Source organism: Triticum urartu, chromosome 1A (genome assembly GCF_056163025.1).
Source record: "Triticum urartu cultivar PI428250 chromosome 1A, HENAU_Tu73, whole genome shotgun sequence".
NCBI lineage: Eukaryota > Viridiplantae > Streptophyta > Magnoliopsida > Poales > Poaceae > Triticum > Triticum urartu.
In genome coordinates, this window is record NC_141873.1 from 186470047 (window position 1) to 186497538 (window position 27492).

A 27492-nucleotide genomic window follows, 5' to 3' on the forward strand; every position below is an offset into this window, starting at 1 on the left:
CAATCACCTCTTCGTCTGTTCCCGTAATTAATAGGTCATCGGCATAGACGCCAACTAGTAGACGATCCATTCCTTCACCTCTCTTGTACGTTGCATGCTCTAGTGGGGCTTTCTCAAATCTAAGAGAAATCAATGTCCGATCATGTTTGATGTTCCACTCCCGAGGTCCTTGCCATAGCCGATACAAGATTTTGTACAACTTCAGTACCTTGTGCTCTTCTCCCTCTTTGATGAAGCCGAGTGACTGATTCACATACACATCTTTTTCTAACTCACCGTTCAAAAATGCAGGTTTTACATCCATGTGATGCACTTTCCATGATTTCTGAGCCGCGAGAGCGATGAGTAATCTCACTGACTCCATCTTTGAAATGGAAATGAATACTTCTTCGAAGTCCATACTTTCCCCTTGCACATACTCTTTGGCCACAAACCTTGCTTTGTGCTTCATGCACCCTTCAACATCTTTCTTGACCTTAAATTCCCACTTGAGTTTTATAGCTTTTTCATTGTTGGGAAGATCCACAGGCTCCCATGCATTGTTGTCATGGATCAATTCCAACTCCTCTTCCATAGCATGACGCCAACACTCCTCCGTATTTGCGTCTTCAAAAATTTCCGGTTCCTCGATGTGCAAACATTGTTGCCCTTTACTCTTCAACTTCATCGAGTTCATTTGAAGCGCTTCCTTTGGAGAGAGATTCAACACGCATCGTCCGTACGCTATTGAAGAAGAAACACTTGCTTCTGAACTTGCCAAAGTTTTTGTTTCTAATGATTCTAACGCTCCAAAACTGCCTCCTTTGGCTGGGCTCTTTTCTAGCCCATCACGTGGGCATTGCACCACTTCTCTCCTTGCTGGACCACAACGTGGTGGTGTAATCCATTCTTCTGGCCCATGTGTGGTAGCACATGACCATGCAACATCTGAATCTGTGGCACCCCGGCTTAGAGCGACCGGTTTACCATGCATTGCCAGCCCAGAGACCATGTCTTCTGGCAACACACAACATCTTGGTACAGAAAAACAACCGCTTTATTGACGCTAGTGGAACAGAGTCACATTACAACAGCTATCGAGGCCAAGCGGCACACTCGGTGCGGCTGAACAACATGTACATTATTTAGTGAACATAAAGGGGCCTCGATCCAAACAACTACGTGGTAGCGGAATAACATCGTGGCGGAAGCTCCATATCACAGGGACACCGATGTGGACACGATCTAGACTCGAACCGCGCTCCTTTCCAATGATACTTTCCTGAAATCTGGCATGACTCGCTAGGTCAGTACATTGAATGTACTTGCAAGCTCACAACAGGCACAATCATAATGTCAAACAATATCATGATATTTAACCAATTATTAATAACGCAACACTATATGTCAACATGATGTGATCATGCTCGAACGTCCCTCGAGACAGCTTACCAACTTTGATCATCTCTAGATCACAAACACACCACCAAAGTGGTCTTTCTCAAGAACAACTCGTGATCCTTATGGCGATCACAATCACGACCATCATTTGGTCCCAAATGCCTCGATGGCCTTTCTGCCATACATCAACAATGCAAAGTTCATAGCTTAGTGTGCAATTTTTAATAAACATTGACTCATGGTGGGACCTACTACGAGGTGTCCGTGACCGTGGACTCGGCTATCGATAGATTACACACTCTACAGAGGTAGCACACTATACCCACACCACGGAACCCATGGCCTCGTACTCCCATTCAGGTGAACCAACGGCATTCCGACAAAACCCCTCCATTGCCACAGCACTCTCCCGGTCACTCCGACCCAAATCCCCAACGGGCTGGTCCTGGGTGGCCCCGTGTCTACCAAAGACTCCCCGACCACCGTCGTGGTCAAAACACTCCCACTCGGGGACTCGGTACCATAATCTCATCAACGAGCACACAAGATTATGTCTGCTTACCGGGCTAGGGCAAGCATGACCTAACCTTCCCTAGATGGAGGCACCGACCAGAGGCCGTGTCAATGGACCGAATCAAGGCCTTCCCACAAAGGCAAATGTGGTTGCACTGGAAAGAAACTCGATTCAGCGGCACCATGACCTAGTCAACGGTATATTCAAGTTGAGTTATATTCGGGTTTAACTTTAAACTAAAAATAACCGGTGTCATAGCATGCCATGGAATGCAAAACAACACATGCATCATATAATGATAAAAATGACCGATGTCATCCTTATACACACCAAACATAATGTCAACAACTCAAATACTCTACTTGCTCAAATGACTCACAACTTAACCAAAATATTTTGCAACAAGTTTTATTGATTTCTTATGCAAGAAAGTAACTCCGATAAATTTCTCGTATGCTTGTCAAAAAGATTTCACTATCAACAACTCTTACTTTCTTTATCACTAAGTTGGGTTCAAACATTCCGCAAGACAAGTAATATGATTAAACAAGTATTTAACAAAACATTTTCTAACAATTTTTTATCAATCTAAGAGGGCAAAAACATAGCTTTAAATAATTGCTAATATGCATAACAAAATTATTTCTAACATCACCTCAAATAAATCTTAACTTGCTTTATCCACTAAACTAGTTTCAACCATTCTGTAAATCAAGCATAACAACTAACCAATATTTAATAGAATATAAATAACTCAATAATTATTTAAATGCATGGATTAATCATTTCATTCAAGTAAGAAAATCACAAATATTGAAATGGCATCATGAAAATGTTGTTGTGGCTTGCCTTAGTGCAGATGAGGTTCACAAGCCTCCTGGTGATCCTCAAGACAAGCCTCACCTTCTGAAAATAATTTTAAACACAAAAAGAAAATATCAAGAACACTTCTGAAAATCACCAGAAATTCTAGACAGCTCAGAAAAATATCATCTTTGGTGAGATGCTAGATTTCTTATCAAAGAACACAATGCAAAAAGAATCAATTCATTTGGACTTATGGTTGAAGAGTTATAGCTGTTTGAAGTGTTTTGTAAATTCAAATGAATTTGAATAAAAGAAATACACTGGGGGGTGACGTCGAAGGCGTAAAGCCCAGGGGCGCCACCACTCGTACCGCTTGGCGCGCGTACAGAGTGGCGACTAGCGGGCCTTGCTAGTCAGGTGGGGGAAGAGGGAGAAGGAAACAGAGGGGGTCGCGGCTTCGCCGGAGCTCTCGCTGGCGACAAGGGCTCCTTGGCCCAAACGAGATGGAGGGATGGAAAGAGGGGGTTGAGGCGCACCTGCCCATACCCGTAGCGTAGCTAGGGGCGGTCGGACGGCGTCGGAATCAACCTCGCAAGCGGAGGCAGAACGTGGAGGTCACCGGAGTTGAGGAAGACGGCGAGCAGAGGCCACTCCAGGGGCTCCAAGCGGGCGAGACGGCTTCACCGGAGAGAGGCAGAGGCCTTGGAGGGGTCGCCCAGGCCTGGGAGGGGCTGGAGCTACTGCAGCGACCAGAGGGGACCGCCGGCGAGCTCGAGCTCGGGCACGGCGGCCCGAGGCATGCCAGGCCAGGCTCCGGCTTCCTACTCGATCGTGGGGTGTGTGTGAGTGCTGGATGGTGCTCGAGGAGGCTGGGGAGGGCTCTATATATAGGCGAGCGGCGAGGGTGCTTCGGGCTCCGCCGGTGGACACCTGTCCACAGCGCCCGGCGACGAGCGGCGTTAGTGAGAGGGGGAGAAGGCGATGGAGGTCACGCGGCCACTGTGGGCGGGCGGAGACGAGCACAGGATCAAGAGGATGGCGACGAGTACAGTGCGCTCGACACTGTTGGGCTGGCCGGACCTTGCCCGTGGTCGCTGCGGCGAGCTCCGGTATCGGCGAGTGCCAGGGAGGAGTTAAGAGTATTGAGACGATGATGGTGGCGAGGTTTGGCATGGTTGGGTAGGCGGGGAAGCGAGCAACAGAGGCTCGGGCGCGTCATAGAGCGCGTCGGCTGCATGCCAGCACGCCTGGACGAACACGGTCACCGCGTGAACTATGACATCAGGTCGATCTAAGCATAAACTCAATGTCTGGCATGTTGTTCGTGGTAGTTTTGGGTGTTACCACGATTTGGTTTGGATCCAGGTGCAGTAGAGAAGTTTTCACACACCAAGTAAGTTTCTGGTCAGTAACTTTGTGATGTTACTGTGGTCAAATGCCTTGGAGTTTGAAGTTGTGCTTTGGAGGCTAGTGATAAGTTACTAAGGTAAAGATGCATAAGAAAGTTCAGGTCAAGTGGAGCAAGTAAAATGGTAGTTGCTGTAGAAACCACCATTTCTGTCCAGAACAGAAAAGATTTTCTGTAGCAAAAATATTCCAAAAAGTGCTCAAATATTTTTGCTCAGGAAGGTGCACTAGGGTTCACAGAATATTTGTGAATTTTCTCAGATTTTTCTGAGCCATAAAAATTGGGGTTGCTTTGAAGCAAACTGATCTGGCTTAGGATTTTTGAAAGAAAATGAATATTTTTCTTTTAAGAAAAATATTCCAAAGATTATTTTTGGGTTGGTCAGAAGTGAAATGATGATTTAGGAGGGAAGTGAAGCACTTGGGTGAAAGCCAAGGATGCCCAAGTTTTTAAGTCCATATGAAAAGATTGAAAAACTCCAAGTTTCAAAAAAATTCAGATGAAAAATCAAGCAAATAAGAAAGGGCAAAACCCAGGCTGTCACAGAATCTTTGTTGCTTCCTTGAGCCGTGGCAGCTAGAACTACTGGCCTTGCTTGCGTGGTTTCTGAGACGCCTCCCTCTGGCCGAGCATTGTTGATTTCTAGCGCTCCTGCCGAGCTACAACTAATATACAACCACTGGGTTACATCAAAAAAGGAGAGGAGCACAAGGTGTTGAAACTACACAAGGCATTGTACGGGCTATGCCGAGCTGCTCGGGCGTGGAACATCAAGCTTGATCGTACACTAGTTTCTCTTGGTTTTGAGAAACGTCCACTGGAGCATGCTATGTACAAGCGAGGTAAAGGCAAGGATCGTCTGCTAGTGGGCATCTATGTTGATGATCTCTCGATAACTGGAGCAGATGAGGAGGAGATTGCTAGATTCAAGCTACAAATGAAGGAGCTTTTCAAGATGAGTGATCTAGGGCTCTTGACATACTATCTCGGGATCGAGGTACATAAAAAGCCGGAGGGAATCACACTATGCCAGGAGGCATATGCAAAGAAGATTCTTGAAAGCTGTAGCATGGAGGACTGCAATCCAAGTCATGTTCCAATGGAGCCTCGACTTAAACTTAGCAAGACGAGCCAAGAACCCGCGGTTGATGCAACGGAGTATAGAAGTGTGGTCAGAAGCCTAAGGTATCTTGTGAATACACGACCGGACTTGGCCTATTCCGTTGGCGTAGTGAGTCGCTTCATGGAAGCACCCATGACAGAACATTGGGCAGCTGTGAAACAAATACTCAGGTACATCAAAGGGAGAACTAACTTCGGTTGTGTCTATTTGAGAGAGAAGCGGAATGAGATGGTGGAGCAACTTGGCTACAGTGATAGCGACTTGGCAGGAGATATTGACGATCGTAAAAGTACCTCGGGCGTGGCATATTTCTTGGGAAGAAGCATAGTGAGTTGGCTATCACAAAAGTAGAAGGTGGTCGCATTATCATCCTGTGAAGCGGAGTATATTGTAGCTGCAACCGCGGCAGGACAAGGTGTGTGGCTAGAAAGGCTACTCGGTGACCTCACTGACAAGGAACCGGAAGGAGTGGTGCCCTACATTGACAACAAGTCCACGATTGCTCTATGTAAGAATCCAGTGCATCATGATAGAAGTAAGCACATTGATATAAGGTATCACTACATATGGGATTGCGTGGAAGAAGGCAAGATTGAAGTCAACTACATTTGCACCGATGATCAGCTTGCAGATATTCTGACCAAGTCTTTGGGGCGATAGAAGTTCATAGAGATGTGGGGAAGGATCCGCGTCCAAGCTGTGAAGTGAGGACATCGTGGTTGGGGGGTGATTGTTGGAGTCAACCACGGCTAGGTAGTCCAGTCCGGTATGGACTTGGTGCAATCATCCAAGTAGGATTTAGATAGGCTAGTTTAGCTTCTTTAAATACCTATGTACCCGATCAAAGCAATACAAATCGCAGGACCGACATGGCCCTGTTAGCCATCATATCGACTGTGTGCTCATGTGCCTGTTACGCCGAGTTGTGCTGGTGCGTTCTAGCCGGAATCAATCCAGCTGCTTGCTTGCTTGCTTACTTGTACATCTACGTAGTTAACATGCGTCCGTCTGCAAAAGTAACTCAGCCGGTCTGACAACTACAAGTGTGCTCTAGACGGAAAGCACTCGTCTACAAGCAACGTATAGGGGATCTGTGCCAACAATAACAACATGCACTACCGTATGCATTCACAACATATATAACATATATTAACATTAAATACCACAAGATGCATTTCGGTTTCACATTACTAAGACTAACATTACTAAAATTCAACACATAGAGCAACATCAAACATATGAATCTAGATCCACCAAATAACAAACAACTATGCAAACTATTGCATTTAGTAAGCTACCTTATAGATGCTTTGGCTAGACTCTAGGAAGTTGATTCCCACAATTTCCAGAGCAGGTTCTGGCATTGGCTACTCTAGCAGAAGATGCCACCAAGCACGATGGCAATGCCTTGCATCATGTTGTGGCCAAGCACGCCCCCACAATAGATCTATGTGAGGTAGGACACCCCAAAGCACCATGTGGGCCCACCAACACTGCCGTTTGAAGCTGCAGCTAGAGGAGATATGAATTATGACAACCACACCTGACCATTGCAAGGGTAAAAACATAAAAAAGTAAAGTCCAAGTGACATATGAGACAAAAAGGAAATCCTATTTCGGTAAGACTTGATCTGAATCGTAGTTCAGACCCAAGTCAGTTTAGTGAGGGCGACTATGGAAGTCACCGAATCGGCTCAGTCTATCTTGTCCTGATCTTCTTTTGTCGCCTGAACCGAACCTATTTTGAAAGAAGTTAATTTATCTCATGGTAGTCTCCCTTAGTCCCTTTGTGAAGCATTCATTATTCGGTCCTTCTCAACTACCATTGGTCAAAATCGAGGCCATGCACTAAACTCAAATCTCACCATATTGGTCGACTAGTGATGGAGTGGGAGGAAGGGATAGAGTGGTGTAAGGTAATGCTGATGGTTTTCGAGAGAGTGGTGGAGGGAGGCACCATGAGAGCTAAGTACTTGGTGAATTTTTCCCAGTTATCACAATTTGCCACATTTATGTGTAGCTTCCAGTAACAAGTAGGTGTTCACGCTCATCACTAGTACGTATGATGTAAATTGAGCAAAAGGATAAAATAATTAGGGTTAGGGAGCTCCAGATTTTTACCAAAACTTATATTTCACTATTATATACTCTCTACATTTCATAATGTAGTGCATATAATTGCTTTAAAAATGAAACTTTACAAACTTGACCAAGTTTATATAGAAATATGAAACTACATCTTATGGTGAATCTGATGATATATATTTGTCATTCTAGATGTAAATGTTTTTCTTCACAAACTTGGTCAAAGCTTTTGAAGTTTGATTTTTCAAAAAATCCATGTGACCTACATTATGGAACTGATGGAGCAGTAATATACCTTAATTTCCATCTCTTTTATGTAATAATTTGGATTTTTGAGGTAGCTACTTAAGGAAGCATATGAAGTGCATTTAACTATTAATCAAGAGGCTCCAACAATTTTGTATATTGAAAATAAAATATTGCACCATATTTTATTATGGTCCACTTGCTATTTTAAACCATTAAATGGATTTCTTGGTTATTAATGGATATAACTCAATTTAGAACAACAAGTATAGGAGAATGCCTAAAATCTGATAGAACTTTCATATTTCATTTATTGAGTAGCTTTGTAGGTCTTATCTCTGAAATGCTTGTGAACATCAAACATTAAGGCATGAAAACAAAAATATTTAGTTGGAGGTTATTTGTATTTTATTGAAAAAACTATAAATGAAATATGAAAAATATGAGACTTGGAATGGTGTGATCATATGACCTCAAAAGGCTGTGTTAAAAAGTTTCGATAAAGTTGGGATGTGCATTGTTTAGTAACTGGAGCATCTCCAAGTGAAGAAATCGTAGATTTGAAAGGGAATGTTTGAGGTTTGAAGGTGAAATCACAAGTGCCTCATTATTTGAGCTTATAATTTGGAATACAACTTGATATTACAATATTATATAGTAACTAGCAAACATGTTCGTGCGTTGCAATGGGTAAAAGAAAAACACATGTACCTAACCCAATAAGCCAGATTCAAGTATGTCCATGTCCTCTATTTTAACATGACACTCCACCCATATTGCCGCTTATCCTTCTTCCCATTCTCACTGATGGTTGCCTTGCTATCTAGCTAATTGATCGAAACACGTCAGAATGTGTTCAATTCCAAGACGATGAACTTGACACAGCTCTCACTGAACAGCGCTGTAAAAAATGTTTAAAACTTTAAAAACTAATTTGTAGTAACAGATTGATGCTTGAACCAGTGGCAGAGGAGCGGGAGGAAAGAGAGAGCTTGCACGGGCAAGAACTTCACAAAGTTACATAGGGAACACCTTTTTCTTTTATTATGTGAACACTGTAATTTGGTTATTCAAAAAAATGAAAACTAATATGTTAGCATTTTCAAATTAGTGCATGTTGCCAATATAGTTTTGTTTTAGATTTCTTATATTTTCTCATTGGATATTTAGATAGACATCATATGTTATACCTGAATCACCCACTATTTGTCCCAGAAGATTCCGTATATATCATTCAGGATATTTCATACCACCAAATGCCACCTGAAATTTGCAATTATTCAAAATTTCATTAGGTGCATATTTTCCACTTCCATAATATATCAGTTGTTTTGTGGTGAACATATGCAGCAAATTCCAGTCCAAATAACAATTGGTTTCTTTTTCCATATAATCATATAGAAAGGAAAAATCATATAATTTTGGCTAAACACACGTCATAACCATAGCTCATTATTTATTTACTTATTTTTTTAATCCAAATGACTCTTTTATTTCTGAAAAGAAGTTTTTCTGTAGGAATAATTAGCTGGGATTTATGCCAACGCGCTCATGCAGAGATGTAACACATGTTCTCTCGCACGCACACCTCACTCTTAGCCACCAAAAAACCTAGCTCTGGCCCTTCGGGGACATCCAATAAAAAACCTCGCCCTCAGCTACCCTTTCTCCTCTCCCTCACCTCTTCAAAATTGCTGCTAGCCAAAGAATCCAGTCTGCTACAAAATTGTGCATCTAGTTAATGAATAAAGAACAAAACGCAACGTGCAGGAAGGTTGAAAATTGTAGCAGTCCGGTAGGCACCCAATATTTAGGCAATGGAATGAACATATATAACATATGAGTGTGCAAACACACATATACCTGAGTGTTTCTCGTGCTGAGCGGTCAGACCATAAGGAGGTAGACATAGACCATGGGAAAGCACGGTCACTGTCTAAGATGAACGGCAAGAAGAGTAGCCGCTGCTGCACTGGCAAGGCGGCGACTGCCGTCTAGGTGCTCTGCGGTCTCTGCAGCATACTTCCACCCAGCATATTAGCACACGCACGCACGATATTGGCGCGGAGCATGGAAGTAATCAGGTCGACATAGACTGTGATGGAAGTGGAACACTGTCGCAGTGGAAGATGGACAACGAGCAGAGGAGCCGCTGGCGTTTTGATTTTCGGTTTGAGATTTTTTTCGCCCCTGGCTGAGATGGCCGAATTTCGGCCATTTTCAAAAAAAATTGCCAAGTTTGATCAATTTCGGCGAAAGATAGATTTCGCCCCAGGCCCAGATGGCCGAAATTCGGCCGAAATCCGTTTTTTTGGCCGAAATTCAAAACACAGGGCACTGTTGTTCTAGCAAGATAGTTGGCGCCATGTATACAGCCTGCGGTCTCTACGGCGTACTTCCGCCCATCAACTACACTGGCAAGCCGGCTCCTAATCTTGTTCTTAATTGATGGTCCTAACGTTCAATCCTAGCATATTAGTGCATGCATGCATGACCGGCCAATGTTGTCGAGAGTCTGGGTCTTGCTCGAGATCATCTACTCGTCCCACGTCTTATATCATTAAAGAGGGAAGACCGGGACACCTTCATCCGCAGAGGACATGCAGCGCCATGATTCATTACGACCGTAGTTGCCATGAGTTTGATCGGTGCTGATGCATACGTATAGCCCTTCTGTTGAATGAAATACCTCCAGTGATTATACCATATTCCATAGGAATGTTTAAGTTGATATAGTAACTTTTTAGTTGAACACTACATACACCCTTATTTCCTCTATCTTGGTTTGGAACATGGATACCTTCGGGTAACTTCATAAATCTACGTGATACATAAAATAATCCAAAAAGTTATGGGATCATGGAAAAAGTTATAATGACATGCGGATTCATTTTTGAGAAACAAATTTGAATTAATATCTCTGTAGGATAGATGAAAGACTGCTGGATGTAGGCCTGGTGATGAGTTGGTGGAGATGTTGTACTGATAACATGTTCCACAACCTCTTCCACTGAGTCTGGTCCAAGGGTTGCAGAGCAAGAGTCAAGTAGATGTAGATGAATTAGTCAATCAACTCCATTGTACAGAAAGTAAAATTGACAAAGTGAATAGGGGCAGAGTTCTCTTTATTAATGATTTTTGATTGCACTTATAATGATTGATGGGTCCACAATGGGCTAGTGGGCTGCTCCTCCAGAGGCCCAAGTTTTCCAACATACCTATAAAGAATGGGGATTTAGAGTCCACCATGATGAACATATGTGCAGTAGTGATACCATATTATTCCCTCTAGGGTGCGAGGTTAGTATATATATATATATACCGTGAAGCAACTAAAATAATATGGTACATTGGTAAAACATTATTCGTACTATGAAGCAACTAAAATATTTATTTTGTAATAAGTCAACAACATATTCGATTGAAAAAGATGTTAATACACAAAATGAAAAATATGCACTCCTTCTATAAATGTTATTAGTTACTTGGAAGATTTATTATCGAAAGATACAGACTTATTTGTGAGATGTCATATTCTAGACTCACAAATTGTTTGACATCGTTGAAATTGTGGTGATTGTTGAGCTATTATATTTTTATGCTTTATTTCGTAAATAAATTTCACTTTGATGGTCCCAAGATTTTTTTTTGTGGTGGCAAAAGGAGAATGTATTTGAAAACATTTCAATATGTAACGTTCTACAATATTGTCTTATTCACTAGTAGTTCTATTTTGCTTCGTCACACAGCGAGTTACATAACTGACTGCACCCCATAGAGGTTAAATGAACATTATGCTTCTGCTAGATTGATAGCTCTTATGTTTAATACGTTGTACATCGATGCTGGTTTAAGAAGTCCAAGTTCTATTTGATCCAGTTGATCGTGAAAATGGAAAATAATTGATACAATGGATGATAATATAAGTTCACCGTGGAACAAGAATTGTTCAAAGGAATAATAATCTAAGTTGAAAACATTGTAGCTCAAATTGAATCACGCGCTAATTGTCCTATTTATTCACAATTACTCTAATTATATTCAACAACGAACTTCCCATTTACAATATCTTGATATTTCATTTGTTAATACATATTTCACGATACTTCCCATGGATGTATTAGTAGGTGTCATGTGTACCAACTAGCACAATTGGCTCATCTACAAAAAATCCAGGCAACTTGGCTCAAGTGGCATGCCGTTAAATGAAGAAAAGAGTATTATGTATCATATAATGATAATGTATCACGATAAATGATGATATACTGTGTTTCATGAAAAATAATAAATGAGACGATCTGAAATATTAACTTCTGATACTATGCAACAATGATTATATATATCACAGAATAAATAAGGCATGCAGTATGAGGGTAGTCCCCGCACACTATATCTTAAGTTGTATATAATCTCCTTTATGTTTAGCTATAGCAGTTCTAGTGAACTATATCTCAGTGTTGTATCCAAACAACCATTACTTAATGCTTTTGGTGAGAGACAAGTTAAAAGATGTCTTGCATTAGGTTCTAAGATAACTATTTAGATTAAGATAAAATTGGTCTCTCTTTTCTTATTACATATAGTGCCACATGAGAATTTTACCTACGAAATCATGTTAATAAGCATGCCCTAATACTCCCCACTATGTGTAGAGTTACCCTCCCTAATTGTATACATCAATGTACATTCACATGATTTATATTGTGAAAAAATATGAATTACACATGCATGATTATTGATGTTTTCCAATACCATGATGTAGTCCTTTGTGCATTTTCCCAATGTTTTTTGCCTTTACAGATGTTCTAATACGTTGGATATTGATGGATTTTTGTGACATTTTTAGATGCACGAGTATGACTCTTATAACAATAATCATTCACCCTATAAGCATATTTATTCTGATTACAACTAGATGTAAATTTGGAACTTCAAATAGGTTAAATATATTATACAAACTCAATAAAAAAATTCAAAGAAACAACAATTGTATATAGCCATGTATATCCCTTATAGAAAACACAAGTGAGCTACTTGGGATAATGATAGATATAATCATGTGCCTACAGGTTCTTCTTTGACTTTTCTACAACATTTATTGGTGTGGGAATGATTTGCCCACCTATGGTAAATATTACATTGCTAGTCGGAGGCATCACATCATGGGGTTTTTTGTTCCCTTTTCTCGAAACAAAAAGTGGGCAATGGTATCACACTAGTAATCCAACAAGTTTAGTTGGATCAAATGGATACAAGGTATGTACTAAAGAATTTAATTGTTGGTTGGAATTTCATCTAATTTAATTTTTTACCAAGATACTACTTCTATACGAAAAAAATTGCACTTTATAAAATACTATCTAAGTTTATTTGTATCTATGGAGTCTGATTACTACATCTATATTGCGGGCTATAATCACATTTCCCAGTCCGATCAAACAAAATTCGATGCAATTATTGTAGAATATCTAAATATACTTTGTTTGATCTTTAATGAAAGAGCATCGATTTATCATGGTTATCCCCAAAATACATGGCGGTGGAGCTAGTGTGGACAAATATATCCTCGCAATCTCTTAGTTTCAACTTTACAAACAACTGTTATAGCTCGCTGAACTGTCTAGGATAGTTTTATTTTCCTCCCACACCCTTTTATAGACTCATGTACATTACTAAAGTTTTTTTATAAAAAATACAAGACAAATCTATTAATGTTGTCCTAACCATTTTTTATGAACTCGGCTTGGCACATTAAATTTTGGAAGTAACTTCTCTTAGCAAGTAGTCCCAAATATTAGAAAATTTCTCCCTCTTTTGCGAGACATCTGCAAGAACAGGTAAAATAAAAGGATTTGTTTAAACCTACAATTAATTACTGATTTTACGCATTGAGATATCGGATAACAATCTTTAGCTGACCTTACTTAGCATATTAATTATTAATCTATTTCACTTCGTAGTCCTCCATATAGGCCAACTCTACCTTATCTATTATCATTTACCATGAAGGGCGGAAGATTATTTTTGTAGAGTCAAAAGTTGAGTGCAAGTTGTTTTCACGAAAATAAAATAAACAAAAATACGCGCTACGTGATACTTCCCACAAGTGTTATATACGATAGCATTCAAGCCCTGTCTCTAGTTGTTAATTGTTACCAAAATCTAGCCTTTTTAGGGAACATCTAAAAGTGAAAAATACAAGTAAAATATACATTGACAACAACACAATTTGATTATACCCGACCTTTTTATTGTGGTAGTCTAAGAATATTTCATACCTTTTTCATTTTGGCTAAATAACTTGGACGAATAGAATTCCCACTTTAGTAACCGTTTCACTCATAACCATAATGCAGTTCTTCTTCACAATAATACTCAAAGTCATAGTGTGTTAACTCATTGTTTGTTGGATTTATTGGCATGTCTATTTACAACTTTTCTTTTGATTCTTTGAATTGTTAACTTTTGAAGGACGAAATAGTCTCCAACAATTAGGCGAAGTTTCAGTCAAATTACAACCACCAGACCTAACAAATTTTCACTTGATCCTTTGAAATATTAAAATTTTGAAGTATGGAATAGTCTGCAAAATAAGCAAACTTCCAATCAAACTTACAACCACAAATGCTAACTATTTGGTTCCTCGTCTCAAAACTATGGGGGTCAAGTCACTCATAAAACTAAAGCTAGGAAAGACGCACAAGAAAATAGCAGATGTTGAAACATAAATAAAATCTAATAAATATGTCAGTAAGTTACTTTTTCTTTCTTTTCCTTTAGCATTTTATGTGGTCTAACTCTTCAAAGTTATTTAACAGGTCTTTATTACAGTTACACTTATCGTTGTTGATGGTATTTATAACTTCATTATACTACTTGTCACTGCCTTCATTGACTTCAAACAAAAACAACAAGAAACGGATTCAGTGGTGGGGAACTACTTGAGAAAACACCCGAGTCTTAATTATGATGATCGTAGAAGGATTGAGGTATTCCTTGAAAATAGAATACCTTTTTCCATACCAGTGACTGCATACGTGGTGTGTGCAATAATCTGTGGAATTATTATCCCAAGGATGTTCTACCAGATAACTTTCTTTAATGTCCTTACAATTTACATTATTATACCGATACTTGCGCTCACCAATACCTATGCAACTGGGCTCACGGACTGGAATGTTGCATATACTTACGCCAAGTTCACAATCTTCATCGTCTCAGCATGGGTTGCCAAACCTGGTGCAATTGTCGCTAGCCTTGTAGCATGTGGGCTAGTGGTGTCAGCACTTCATGTTTCCTCGCAAGCAACACAAGACGTGAAGACAGGTTACATGACACTAACCTCACAACGAGCCCTGGTCATCATGCAAATTTTGGGTATAATCACTGGTTCAATTCTTACCCCATGCATCTTCCGTGCCTTCCAAAAAACGGCCAAGGCACACATTCCCATTGGAGCACCAGACTCAGAATACCCATGTCCATATGCTGGGGTTTATCGTTCCATCGCGGTGGTTGGCACAGGAGGTGTCAAGGAGCTCCCTGACCATTGTCTAAAGTTTTGCTTTGCTGCAGCTTGCTTTGCCATTGCAGTCAACACACTCTCAATTGTGTCTCAGAGGAAAGGATGGAAAATAATGAACTACATTCCCAATGTCACCGTGTTTGCATTGCCATTCTTCATTGGATCATCTGGCCCCATTGATATGTGCATAGGCACTATAGTGATGTTTGTATGGACTAAAATTAATAGCCAAAGTGCCACTTTACTATCATCAGCAGTTGCAGCAGGCTTGATGTGTGGAGACGGGCTATTTGCACTACCATCATCAATGCTCACCCTTTTCAGTGTGGAGCCACCCATGTGCATGAAGTTCATTCAGAGCGGAAAACAACTTGACTTGGCAGATTCCTTCATAAAAACTATCTCCGCGCCTACAAAGCCATGAGGAATGCATTTCATAGGTAAAAGTAACTAAATATTTGTTTGGACATATGTCTCTGAGGGTGGATCAAGCAATACTTTGTAGCTATCAACAAGTCGATCAAGGATTACAAATAGTACTGCAAACATTAGAAGCACTATATCAACATTGTGGCATTGAAATAGTAGGCATTGCAGAAACTATACAAAAAGTGATGATCCCAGGAATTCAGCTTTAATGTAAGAGTGGGTGCATTCTCTTAATGCACATTAATGTACTTCTCTATATCATGTTATAATTATTTACTTACTAAGAGTGTGTAAGTACACCCACACTATTACACTCTCTTTGTAGTTTCATAATGTCAAAACATAGTGGTAACCTATGTAGGCACAAATTCCTCAATGTATTGTTATTCAATGGGTAGGTGTTTACACTTAACTGATTTTTGACTCTATGTAAATACATGTGTCATGCATATGATTGTCAATTATTTGTTGAAATGTGGAAACATCCAACATATAGTGCACATTGGTCACTACAATTTGTCCTAAATATCGACGACTCTAGATGCCTTTATCCCTACTTTTTGGGAACTATGTATACTAGATGACCCATTGTGCCAATTGGCGCAGAGACCAACTGCAACCCAGAAGTTAAGGGAATTATGTGAAAGATAAAATGGAAGTTAAATGAACTATTTGAACACATTTGAAGATACCAACTATGTGCATGGGCGGAAAGACCAACTTCACCCAAGAAGAAAGCAACGAATAAAACAAAAAATACATGAATGATTCGAAGAACGTTTCTTGTGAATGGACACCAATTAGCGCAGAGACCAACTGTAGGCCGGAAGTTAAGTGAACTATTTTTTAAAGGATGTCTTCCTCAACTACCAACAAATGATTAATCTCATACTAAATTATTTTTTATGTAATACTGCATTCTTATTTGCCTTGACGGTGACCATTGCCCAGTGATTTCTTTTGCGACGACTTTTGATAGATGACTCATTGCACTATTGGCACAGAGACCAACAGAAAACATTGCCGCAGAGACCATCTGAACAACAATTTAGCTAAATTATTCAAAGGACGTTTCTCGTGAATTATCTGAAAGTTGTGATGTTCGTATTGTGTTTGTACCTGCCATGTATACACTAATGCAGAGACGTCCTATACAAACAGTTTTTACCCCCTTTCCGCGATAGAGTTTAAAAAATTTGCCTTGCTTGTGTGTGTGATGAACCACAAGTATAGGGGATCAATTGTAGCTCTTTTCTATAAGTAAGAGTGTCGAACCCAACGAGGAGTAGAAGGAAATGACAAGTGGTTTTCAGCAAGGTAATGTTTGCAAGTGCTGAAATTGTAAGTAGCAGAGTAGTTTGATAGCAAGATAATTTGTAACGAGCGAGTAACGATAATAGTAGCAGAAGTGTAGCAAGGTAGCCCAATACTTTTGAGGCAAATGGCAGACCAAAATGGTTTCTTATGATAAGCAAAGCGTTCTTGAGGGTACACCTGATTTTCATATATTCACTTTCACCATGTTGGTTTGATTTGTGTTCGGTACTTTGATAATTTGATATGTGGGCGGGCCGGTGCTTAGGTGTTATTCTTACTTGAAGAAAACCTCCTACTTATGATTAACCCTCCCGCAAGCATCCACAACTATGAGAAAAGTATTAAGAATAAATTCTAACCATAACATTAAACATTTGGATCAAATCGGTCCCTTACGAAATAGCGCATAAACTGGGGTTTATGCTTCTGTCACTCTCGCAACCCATCATCTAATTTCTACTTCACAATGCATTCCCTTAGTCCCAAATATGGTGAAGTGTCATGTAGTCCACGTTCACATGACACCACTAACGGAATCACAACATACATACAATCAAAATATCGAACACATATCAAGTTCACATGATTACTTGCAACATGATTTCTCCCGTGACCTTAAGAACAAAAGTAACTGCTCACAAATGATAATCATGCTCAAGATCAGAGGGGTATTAAATAGCATATTGGATCTGAACATATAATATTCCACCAAATAAACCATATAGTAATCAACTACAAGATGTAATCAACACTACTAGTCACCCACAAGAACCAATCTATAGTTCCGGTAACAAGATTGAGCACAAGAGATGGACAAGGGTTTGAGATGATATGGTGATGTTGAAGATGTTGATGGAGATTTCCTCCCCAAGATGGGAGAGTTATTGGTGATGATGCTGACGATGGTTTCCACCTTCGGGAGGGATGTTCCCCCAGCGGAATCGCTCTGCCAGGGGGAAAAAGTGCTCCTGCCCAAGTTCCGCCTTTAGACGGCGGCGCTCTGTCCCGAAAGTCCTCTCCTTATTCTTTCTATAGGTCAAAATGACTTATATACCAGGAGATGGGCACCGGAGGTGGGCCTGGGTGAGCACAACCCACTAGGGCGTGCCTGGGCTCCCTGGCACTCTCAGGTGGGTTGTGCCCATGTGATGGGCCTCCTCTGGTACTTATTTGCTCCAATATTCTTCATATATTCCATAAAAATTCTCCATGAAGTTTCATCTTGTTTGGAGTTTTGTAGAATAGGTAGCTTGACTTAGCTTTTCCAGGTCCAGATTTCCAGCTGCCAGAATTCTCCCTCTTTGTGTATACCTTGCATATTATGAGAGAAAAGGCATTAGAATTACTCCAAAAAGCATTATTATGGATAAAAATATTATAAATAACAGTAGGAAAACATGATGCAAAATGGACGTATCAACTCCCCAAAGCAAAGACCTCACTTGTCCTCAAGCGAAAACCAAAATCGAAAAACATGTCCACATGCTTAGAGAAAGAGGTGTGGATAAAAACAAAATATGACATAGAAGCATCATGATCATTATTATAACAGCAGAAAACTTAAACATAAGACTTTTATCAAAGAACTTTTATCATATACTTCTCATGAATAAGTGATAAATCATCACATTATTGAAGTATAAAGTAGAAACTCTATTAGAAACCAACAATCTATGTTCTCAGTCGACTTTGCAACTACAATTCATCATCTTTTCAGGAAGAGTCGCATGTTGGAGCCTTTAGGAAAATCCACATACTCAAACATCATATAGTCTTCCATGATTGCTAACACTCACCGTGTACACATGAGCAAAACGTTTCAACCAGACACATAGAAAGATAGGGGCTTGTAGTTTTGCCTCCCAACGTATTCACCTCAAGGGTGATGTCAACAATAATAGCTCATGCTATTTATATTCAGCTGGAGATATATGCCTAGATCTTTTCCTCACCACATGATGCTTGCCAAAGGAGATAAAGAAAAAGGAATAGAGGGAAAACTTTGACTCTATGCATAAAAGTAAATAAATAAAAGTAAAAATAGGCCCTTCGTAGAGAAGCAGAGGTTGCCATGCGCTTATTTGTTTGTATGCTCAACCCCTTAATGCAAAAGAACGTCACGTGGCATTGCCCCTTGTGATAGCAACCTTTATTATGCAGTCTGTCGCTTTTATTCTTCACCATCACAAGTTCGTGCAATGGTCAATTTTCTCTTACACTAAATGATCTCCCACTTTTAGACGCAATTTTTATTGCCTTTTTGCACCGATGACAACTTACTTGAGGGACCTTTCTCAATCCCTAGGTAGGTATGGTGGAATCTTGAAAATAAGATTTGGGTTTAAGAGTTTTTGGATAGACAAGTAGTATCTCTACTTAGTGCGGAATTTTTGGATAGCAAAGGCAGGGGGCAAGCACCACATGTTAAAGGATCTATGACAATATGACTTCTAGGTGAATATAAACAAACATAAACCATTAAGTTGTCTTCCTTGTCCAACGTCAACAATTTTGGCATATAATATTTTGATGAGGGATCACATTCACAAAAGATTTCTAGGATAGTATATTTATATGTGAATCTTCCCTTCCCTTATTAATTCTTTCATGAGTTGCATCATTGACTAATTCTATGTTTGTCAATCTCTAATAAAATTTTCTACTTATACTTTTCCTTATGTGGTGTCATCACCTACCATAAGATTAGTATATGACCTTTTTCATTTATTTCCTTTCTTTTTATTTATTTCCTTTTTTTAATTGCAACATGAAAGTAAAGACAGAAAAAACTCAAACTAAATTTTATTATATATCTCGCACATGATTACAAGGATAGATCACTAAGCTAACTTTCAAAAAGAAAGGATCGAACTAAATTTTATTCATCTAAAGCAAAAGATAGAACTAAAATAAGTAAAGGCAAAAGATAGTGGGGATGATACGATACCGGGGCACCTCCCCCAAGCTTGGTGGAAGCCAAGGGGAGTGCCCATACCCGATATCAATTCTCTTTTGGTGATGAAGAAGAAGGTGGTGGTGATGAAGAGATCTTCTCCTCGATTTCCATGGCAGTTGAGGGAGTCCTGGATTAGGGGGTGTTCGGATAGCCGAACTATACCTTCCGCCGGACTCCTGGACTATGAAGATACAAGATTGAAGACTCCGTCCCATGTCTGGAAGGGACTTTCCTTGGCGTGGAAGGCAAGCTTGAAGATACGGATGTTCAGATCTCCTACCATTGTAACCGACTTTATGTAACCCTAACCCTCTTCGATGTCTATATAAACAGGAGGGTTTTAGTCCGTAGGACAACATACACATCAACAATCATACCATAGGCTAGCTTCTAGGGTTTAGCCTCTCTGATCTCATGGTAGATCAACTCTTGTAATACACATATCATCAATATTAATCAAGCAGGACGTAGGGTTCTACCTCCATCGAGAGGGCCCGAACCTGGGTAAAACTTCGTGTCCCCTGCTTCCTGTTACCATTCGGCCAAGACGCACAGTTCGGGACCCCCTATCCGAGATCCGCCGGTTTTGACACCGACATTGGTGCTTTCATTGAGAGTTCCTCTATGCCGTCACCGTCAGGCCCGATGGCTCCTACGATCATCAATGGCGATGCAGTCCAGGGTGAGACCTTCCTCCCCGGACAGATCTTCGTCTTTGGCGGCTTCGCACTACGGGCCGGTTCACTTGGCCATCTAGAGCAGATCGAAAGCCACGCCCTTGGCCGTCAGGTCAGATTCGGAAGTTTAAACTAAAAGGCCGACATCCGCGGGGACTTGGTCTTCGACGGATTCGAACCACTACCGAGCACGCCGCACTGTCACGACGAGCATGATCTAGCTCTGCCGCCGAACAGTGCCCTGGAGGCCGCACCCGCATCGGCTCCGACCCCTAGTTTGGAGCCGACCGCGCCGATCGAGGATGGGAGGTTGGACGCCACCTCGGGGGCTGCGATCCCAACGGCGGTTGAGCCGAACACCAGCCCCGTACTCTGCAAGACTCGTGACTCCATGGAGCCGGATTCTTCACCGGACTCCGAACCCTCCGCGCCCCTGCCGAGCGAATCCGTTTGGGCGCCGATCATGGAGTTCACGGCCGCGGACGTCTTTCAGCACTCGCCTTTCGGCAATATCCTGAAATCACTGAAGTCTCTCTCTTTGTCAGGAGAGCCCTGGCCGGACTACGGTCAGCAAGGTTGGGGTACGGACAATGAAGAAATTCAAAGCCCACCCACCACCCACTTGGTAGCCACTGTCGCCGATTTAACCGACATGCTTGACACCAACTCCGACGACATTGACAGTATGGACGCTGATGAAGGAGACGATGAAGAACCAGCGCCTATCGAGCCCTGGAACGCCACCTCGTCATATGACGTATACATGGTGGACGCACCCAAAGATGACGACGAGGAGCGGAAGGACGCACCGAAGGATTGTTCCCTCGAAAAGCAGTCAAAGCAGCGACGCAAGCGTCGCCCCAAATCCCGCCTCGACAGAAATAGCGATCACACTAATCCAGCGCTGGAGCAAGGCGAACCGCTGCCAGACAACGGCAATCCGGATAACCAAACTGAACAAACAAATCCTATCAATGATAATGGTCCGGATGACATAACGCCGGACAGGCACTCGGAGCAGCAGAAGGCCCGTAAAAGGCTCGTTGCCACCGCAAGGAGCCTCAAAAAGCACAAGCGGAGGCTCAAGGCCGCGCAAAACACGCTCCAATTCAGATGGAGCAAAATACTCAACACTGTAGCAAGGTACGGCGACAATCGCCCCTCCAAGAGCTACCCAAAGCGGAAGCTGCTACCCGAATTCGATGAGGAGGTCTCAGACCCCCCACAACCAAATATCAAAGAAGCCACGTAGTCGGATAGACGACCCCTCTACCACCACTGAACGACATTCAACGCCGCTCACAATACAACACGCGACCCATGCGAGGTCTCGCACCCAAAGGACGGTGCAACAAGATCCATCTATGGACCACGCAAGCGCGCCCCAGCATACAATGCAACACAACAAACATCCGAACAACGCGGCACACCCAGCTACAGGGGTGCCGCACACCCCCTATGTTTCACCAATGAGGTGCTGGACCATGAATTTCCAGAGGGATTCAAGCCCGTAAACATAGAGGCATACGACGGAACAACAGACCCTGGGGTCTGGATTGAGGACTATATCCTTCATATACATATGGCTCGAGGGGATGATCTCCATGCCATCAAATACTTACCTCTCAAACTCAAAGGGCCAGCTCGTCACTGGCTCAAAGGCCTCCCCGAAAGCTCCATTGGAAGTTGGGAAGAGCTCGAAGACGCCTTTCGTGCAAACTTTCAAGGGACTTATGTCCGACCTCCGGATGCGGACGACCTGAGTCACATAACTCAACAGCCCGGAGAGTCAGCCCAAAAGCTTTGGAATAGGTTTCTTACTAAAAAGAACCAGATTGTCGACTGTCCGGACGCCGAAGCCTTAGCGGCTTTCAAGCACAGCATCCGCGACGAATGGCTCGCCAGACACTTCGGCCAAAACAAGCCGAGAACGATGGCCTCATTAACAAACCTCATGACCCGCTTTTGCGCGGGTGAGGACAGCTGGCTAGCCAGATGCAGCACCAGCGACCCAGTACATCTGAAGTTAGAGAAGGAAACGGGAAATCGCGCAACAGCAATAACAAACGCCGGAATAAAGAAGACAGCACGAAGGGCACGGCAGTAAATGCCGGATTCAAAGTCCCTCGGCCAAACCAAAAGCCGCCCTCCAAAGACACCAGGGATGAACTGTCCAGCCTCAACAAAATTCTGGACCAAGTATGTCAGATCCATAGTACCCCTAGCAAACCTACTAATCATACCCACAGAGAATGTTGGGTCTTCAAGCAGTCCGGCAAGCTTAACGCCATACACAAGGGGGAGGATACACCAAGTGAAGACGAGGACGAACCTCCCAAGCAAGACAAGGGGGAACAAAAGAAATTTCCACCCGAAGTCAACACAGTAAACGTGTTACACGTGATCAAGAGAAAAAACAATGCGGCACTCCCTGAAAAATATACCCAAGTGCCTGTCACCGCGAAGTCCCGCCACTGGTCGTCTCAACCGATCACCTTCGACCATCGCGATTACGCATCAAGTATCTGGCACGCAGGATGGGCTGCCCTGGTATTAGACCCAGTAATTGGCGGATACCACTTCACACGAGTCTTGATGGATGGCGGCAGTAGCCTAAACCTAATATATCAGGATACAATCCGCGGGATGGGGTTAGACCCAACACAAATTCGCCATAGCAATACTACCTTTAAAGGAGTAACACCAGGCCCAGGGGCTCGTTGTACGGGCTCCCTCCTATACAAGTTATATTCGGCTCCCCCGATAACTTCCGTCGTGAGCATTTAACTTTCCACATCGCTCCGTTTAGAAGTGGCTATCAAGCACTACTCGGACGTGCAGCTTTCGCTCGCTTTAATGCAATACCACACTACGCCTCCCTAACACTCAAGATGCCCGGTCCACGTGGCATCATTTCAGTGCACGGAAGTATCAAGCGATCTCTGCGCGCCGAAGAGAGTGAGGCTACCTTGGCAGCCGCATACTAAAGGCGCCCGGACCAGCAAAAGCATCCAATAGGTCGTCAAGACCTCAAACACAACTAATCAAGTCCGGCGCCGCTACTCATATCGAATAAACGGTCACACCCCTATCTTTCAAAAGTACAAGGGGCTCAACGCACGCAGATGAGTGGCGATTTCTTCTTATCTTGAATTATACATGGTTTCTTTAGAAAACTATCCTTTTGCACGACAACCTTTTTACCTAAATTCCACTCTTTTACAGATGATCATCGTGCTACACCCATCCAGGATACGGCACAATGGAGACACAGGCACAGACGTGAGCAGGGACCCGACCCAAGGATTCTTTTTAGATTAAGACCCTACATAAACCTTTTTTACTGTCTCTTGTTGATACATATCCACCGTTGAGAAGGATGCTGACGTCTTGGCATGTGGCCACACCAGAACAATGCACGTACCTGGACACAAGGGGCTTCTTACAAAGGCCATTCTTCAGGCCCGGTTTATACCACAAAGACCGAATACCTTAGGGAGTGTTCGGCGTCGCGAGTTTGGCCCTATATGCATCAGCTCTGAATCATTGTCTTTGGTCAAATGTTGGGTTTGCCCGGCTCCTGTGTTTTGGTGCCTTACGTTGCGCTTTACCGGCTAAGGTAGCACCAGGAGAACTACTGCGATTGTGCCCTGGTTCATCCGGACGAGCACCTTAGTAGAGAAAGCCAAAAACTGACTGTCATGATCTAGTGTGAGACTGGTCAACCACTCGATGACCCATGGGAATGTTAGAATTCCTCCGCCTTAACGAAGGGCCGCTTTCTGGCCAGGCATATATGCACCCCAGGATCGGGAGAGTGCGGAGCCACCAGGGGCTATCTAGTAGCCCCACTGTCAAACTCCTATGGCTAAGTGAAAGTGTTAAAGCATTATAGTCTGGTTGCCTCGCTCGCTCCGCTATCACCACCTTAATAGGACCAAGACATTGGGTTAAGTGTGAACGCGTGTTTTTGTGAACACCTCCGCATTATATGCGTGGGGGTTGAAGCCGACGACTGCAATCTTTCAGGTTATACACATGTATACATAAACGGCCGCCCAAGAGGCATCACATTACTTTCAGGCAAAAGTATAAAAGTAGCCTCATAAAAATTTATAAAAGCATTTCGCTTAAAATGAGATTACATGTCACTCAAACATAATATTTTTTGAGCACTGGGTCTCTATCAAACGAGCACCCTCAAGAACTTCCTCAAAGTAGTGCTCAGCAGCCCTTCGATGTAACGCCCTCGATGCGGCTATATCTCCTACGTGTCGAGGCACGACTTAGAGGCATAACCGCATTGAATGCAACGTCGCAAGTTAGGCAATCTTCACAACATCCCATGTAATATATAGATAATAAAAGGGGAGAAACATAGTTGGCTGACACTCGCCACGTCAATCAGAGTACATAAATAGCATTACATCATTCAAACACTCATGGCCCGACTACGGCGCCAAAATAAAAGATCAACCCAACATGCGACCCGGTCCCGATCGCCCCAACTGGCACCACTACTGATCATCAGGGAAAGACACATAGTAACGGCGTGAGTCCTCGTCGAACTCCCACTTGAGCTCAAGCGCGTCATCTGGAACGGAGTCATCAGGCCCTGCATCTGGTTTGGAAGTAATCTGTGAGCCACAGGGACTCAGCAATCTCGCACCCTCGCGATCAAGACTATTTAAGCTTATAGGTAAGGCAAGGTAAATATGTGGAGCTGCAGCAAGCGACTAGCATATATGGTGGCTAACCTGTTCGCAAAAGAGAGCGAGAAGAGAAAGCGAAGCGCGAACGAATACCTAGAGAACAACCTGCGGCAAGCATTACTCCAACACCGTGTTCACTTCCCGGACTCCACCGAGAAGAGACCATCACGGTAACTCACATAGTTGATTCATTTTAATTAAGTTAAGGTTCAAGTTATCTACAACCGGACATTAACAAATTCCCATCTACCTGTAACCGCGGGCACGGCTTTCGAAAGTTCAAATCCCTGCAGGGGAGTGCCAACTTAGCCCGTGACAAGCTCTCACGGTCAACGAAGGAATAGACCTCCTCCCGAGACGTTCCGATCAGACTCGGTATCCCGGTTCTACAAGACACTTCGACAAGTTAAAACAAATCCAGCAACACCACCCGAATGTGCCGACAAATCCCGATAGAAGCTGCACATATCTCGTTCTCAGGGCACACTCAGATTGTCCAAACTTCCGGTAGGCCAGCCCAAAGTTGCCCCTGGTGGCCACCGGCGGCTGACGAGGTGGACCAACACTCAGAGGAGCACTGGCCCGGGGGGGGGTTAAAATAAGATGACCCTCGGGCTCCGGAAACCCAAGGGAAAAGAGGCTAGGTGGAAAATGGTAAAACCAAGGTTGGGCATTGCTGGAAAAGCTTTAATCAAGGCGAACTATCAAGGGGTTCCCATTATAACCCAACCGCGCAAGGAACGCAAAATCCGGAAACATAACACCGATATGACGGAAACTAGGGCGGCAAGAGTGGAACAAAACACTAGGCGAGAGGCCGAGCCTTCCACCCTCTACCAAGTATATAGATGCATTAAGATAACAAGGAAATATAATGATATCCCAACAAGTAAATAATGTTCCAACAAGGAACGGTCTCCAATCTTCACCTACAACTAGCAACGCTATAAGAGGAGCTGAGCAAAGCAGTAACATAGCCAATCAACGGTTTGCTAGGACATGGTGGGTTAGAGGTTTGACATGGCAATTTGGGAGGCATGATAATCAAGTGGTAGGTATCGTAGCATAGGCATAGCAAAAGAGCGAGCATCTAGCAAAGCAAATATAGAAGTGATTTCGAGGGTATGATCATCTTGCCTGCAAAGTTGTCAGAGTTGGCTGGATCCTCGAAAGCAAACTCAACGGGCTCCTCGTTAGCGAACTCGTCTCCCGGCTCTACCCAAACAAGACAAACAAGCAAACGGAACACAATCAACCATGTGCAAAGCTCAAACAATATGATGCAAACATGGTATGCTGTGCGGGATGCGATATGTGATGCATATGCAAGATTTGACAAGGAATGAATGAACCTGGCCTCAACTTGGAAATCCAAGAGTGCCACTAGAAAGGTGAGATGAAATCGCTTGAAAACGATATAAAGAACGCCGGAATCGGAGTCACGGTTTGGAAATGGCAAGCGATTCAAATATGGCACCGGTCTGTGATTTACAGCAAGTAGCCATCTAAATGCAACAAGATGAACATGCCACAGCACTCAAACATGGCAACAGAATACATGGCAGGAACCCATTCATGATGCTTAAAAAAATAGGAGCACTGAGATATGGCCAATTCGTCCATTAACAGGTTCAAACAAGCATGGAAAAATGCATTTGGTAAACAGATTTCAGACAGTGAAATTAACACTTGTCTGGAATTTCAGATCAGGTAGCACACTTTGGAGCATGAAAACTATATGCTACAGGACCTGAACATGGCAAAGTAAAGCATGGCATGAAGATACTCAAAGAGCTTAACAAAAGTCCCTTACTGACGTTGAGCCAAAAGGGATCAGAAAATACATTTGCAAGCATGTGAACATGGCAAAAACATAATCAGATCACAGACTTAGTGAAAACTGGAGCATGCAAATCAGATATCAAGTAGGCATCTTTACGAGCTCGATGCACTCACTACAGAGCAAGTCATGACAATATAAGCATACACCCATCAAGAATACACATTATACAAGCTAGACATGGCAAGAACAATAACATAGCATGCACGGATGAACTACAACATCCTTGGCAAAATCGCTAACAAGTAGACAATCTGCCCAGATTCATGAAATAGCAAAAGTAGAGCTCGATTGACTCAAGTTAGGGTGCTCCATAATTTCAAACAAAGACATGGATGGATAGAGCACTACAAGATTAACAAATCATCCTTACTGATCATCCTCAAAAAAAGCACGGATCACTATGAAACAACAAGAACATATGGCATATTGAAATAATCAAATCAAGGACTTGGTGGAATTGCTAAGTCCCT

At 42.5% G+C, this 27492-nt stretch overlaps 1 protein-coding gene across 1 annotated transcript in view; it reads left to right on the top strand.

The window, feature by feature from the left end:
- LOC125532807 (putative metal-nicotianamine transporter YSL3) overlaps nt 1-15999 on the top strand; it is a 105467-nt gene extending 89468 nt beyond the window's left edge. The window contains exons 5-6 of the mRNA XM_087517036.1: nt 12633-12819; nt 14382-15999. Coding sequence (XP_087373162.1) covers nt 12633-12819; nt 14382-15512 — 1318 coding nt within the window. The 3' untranslated portion in view covers nt 15513-15999. The remainder of the gene's footprint in view (nt 1-12632; nt 12820-14381) is intronic.
- The last annotated feature ends 11493 nt before the right edge of the window (nt 16000-27492 follow it).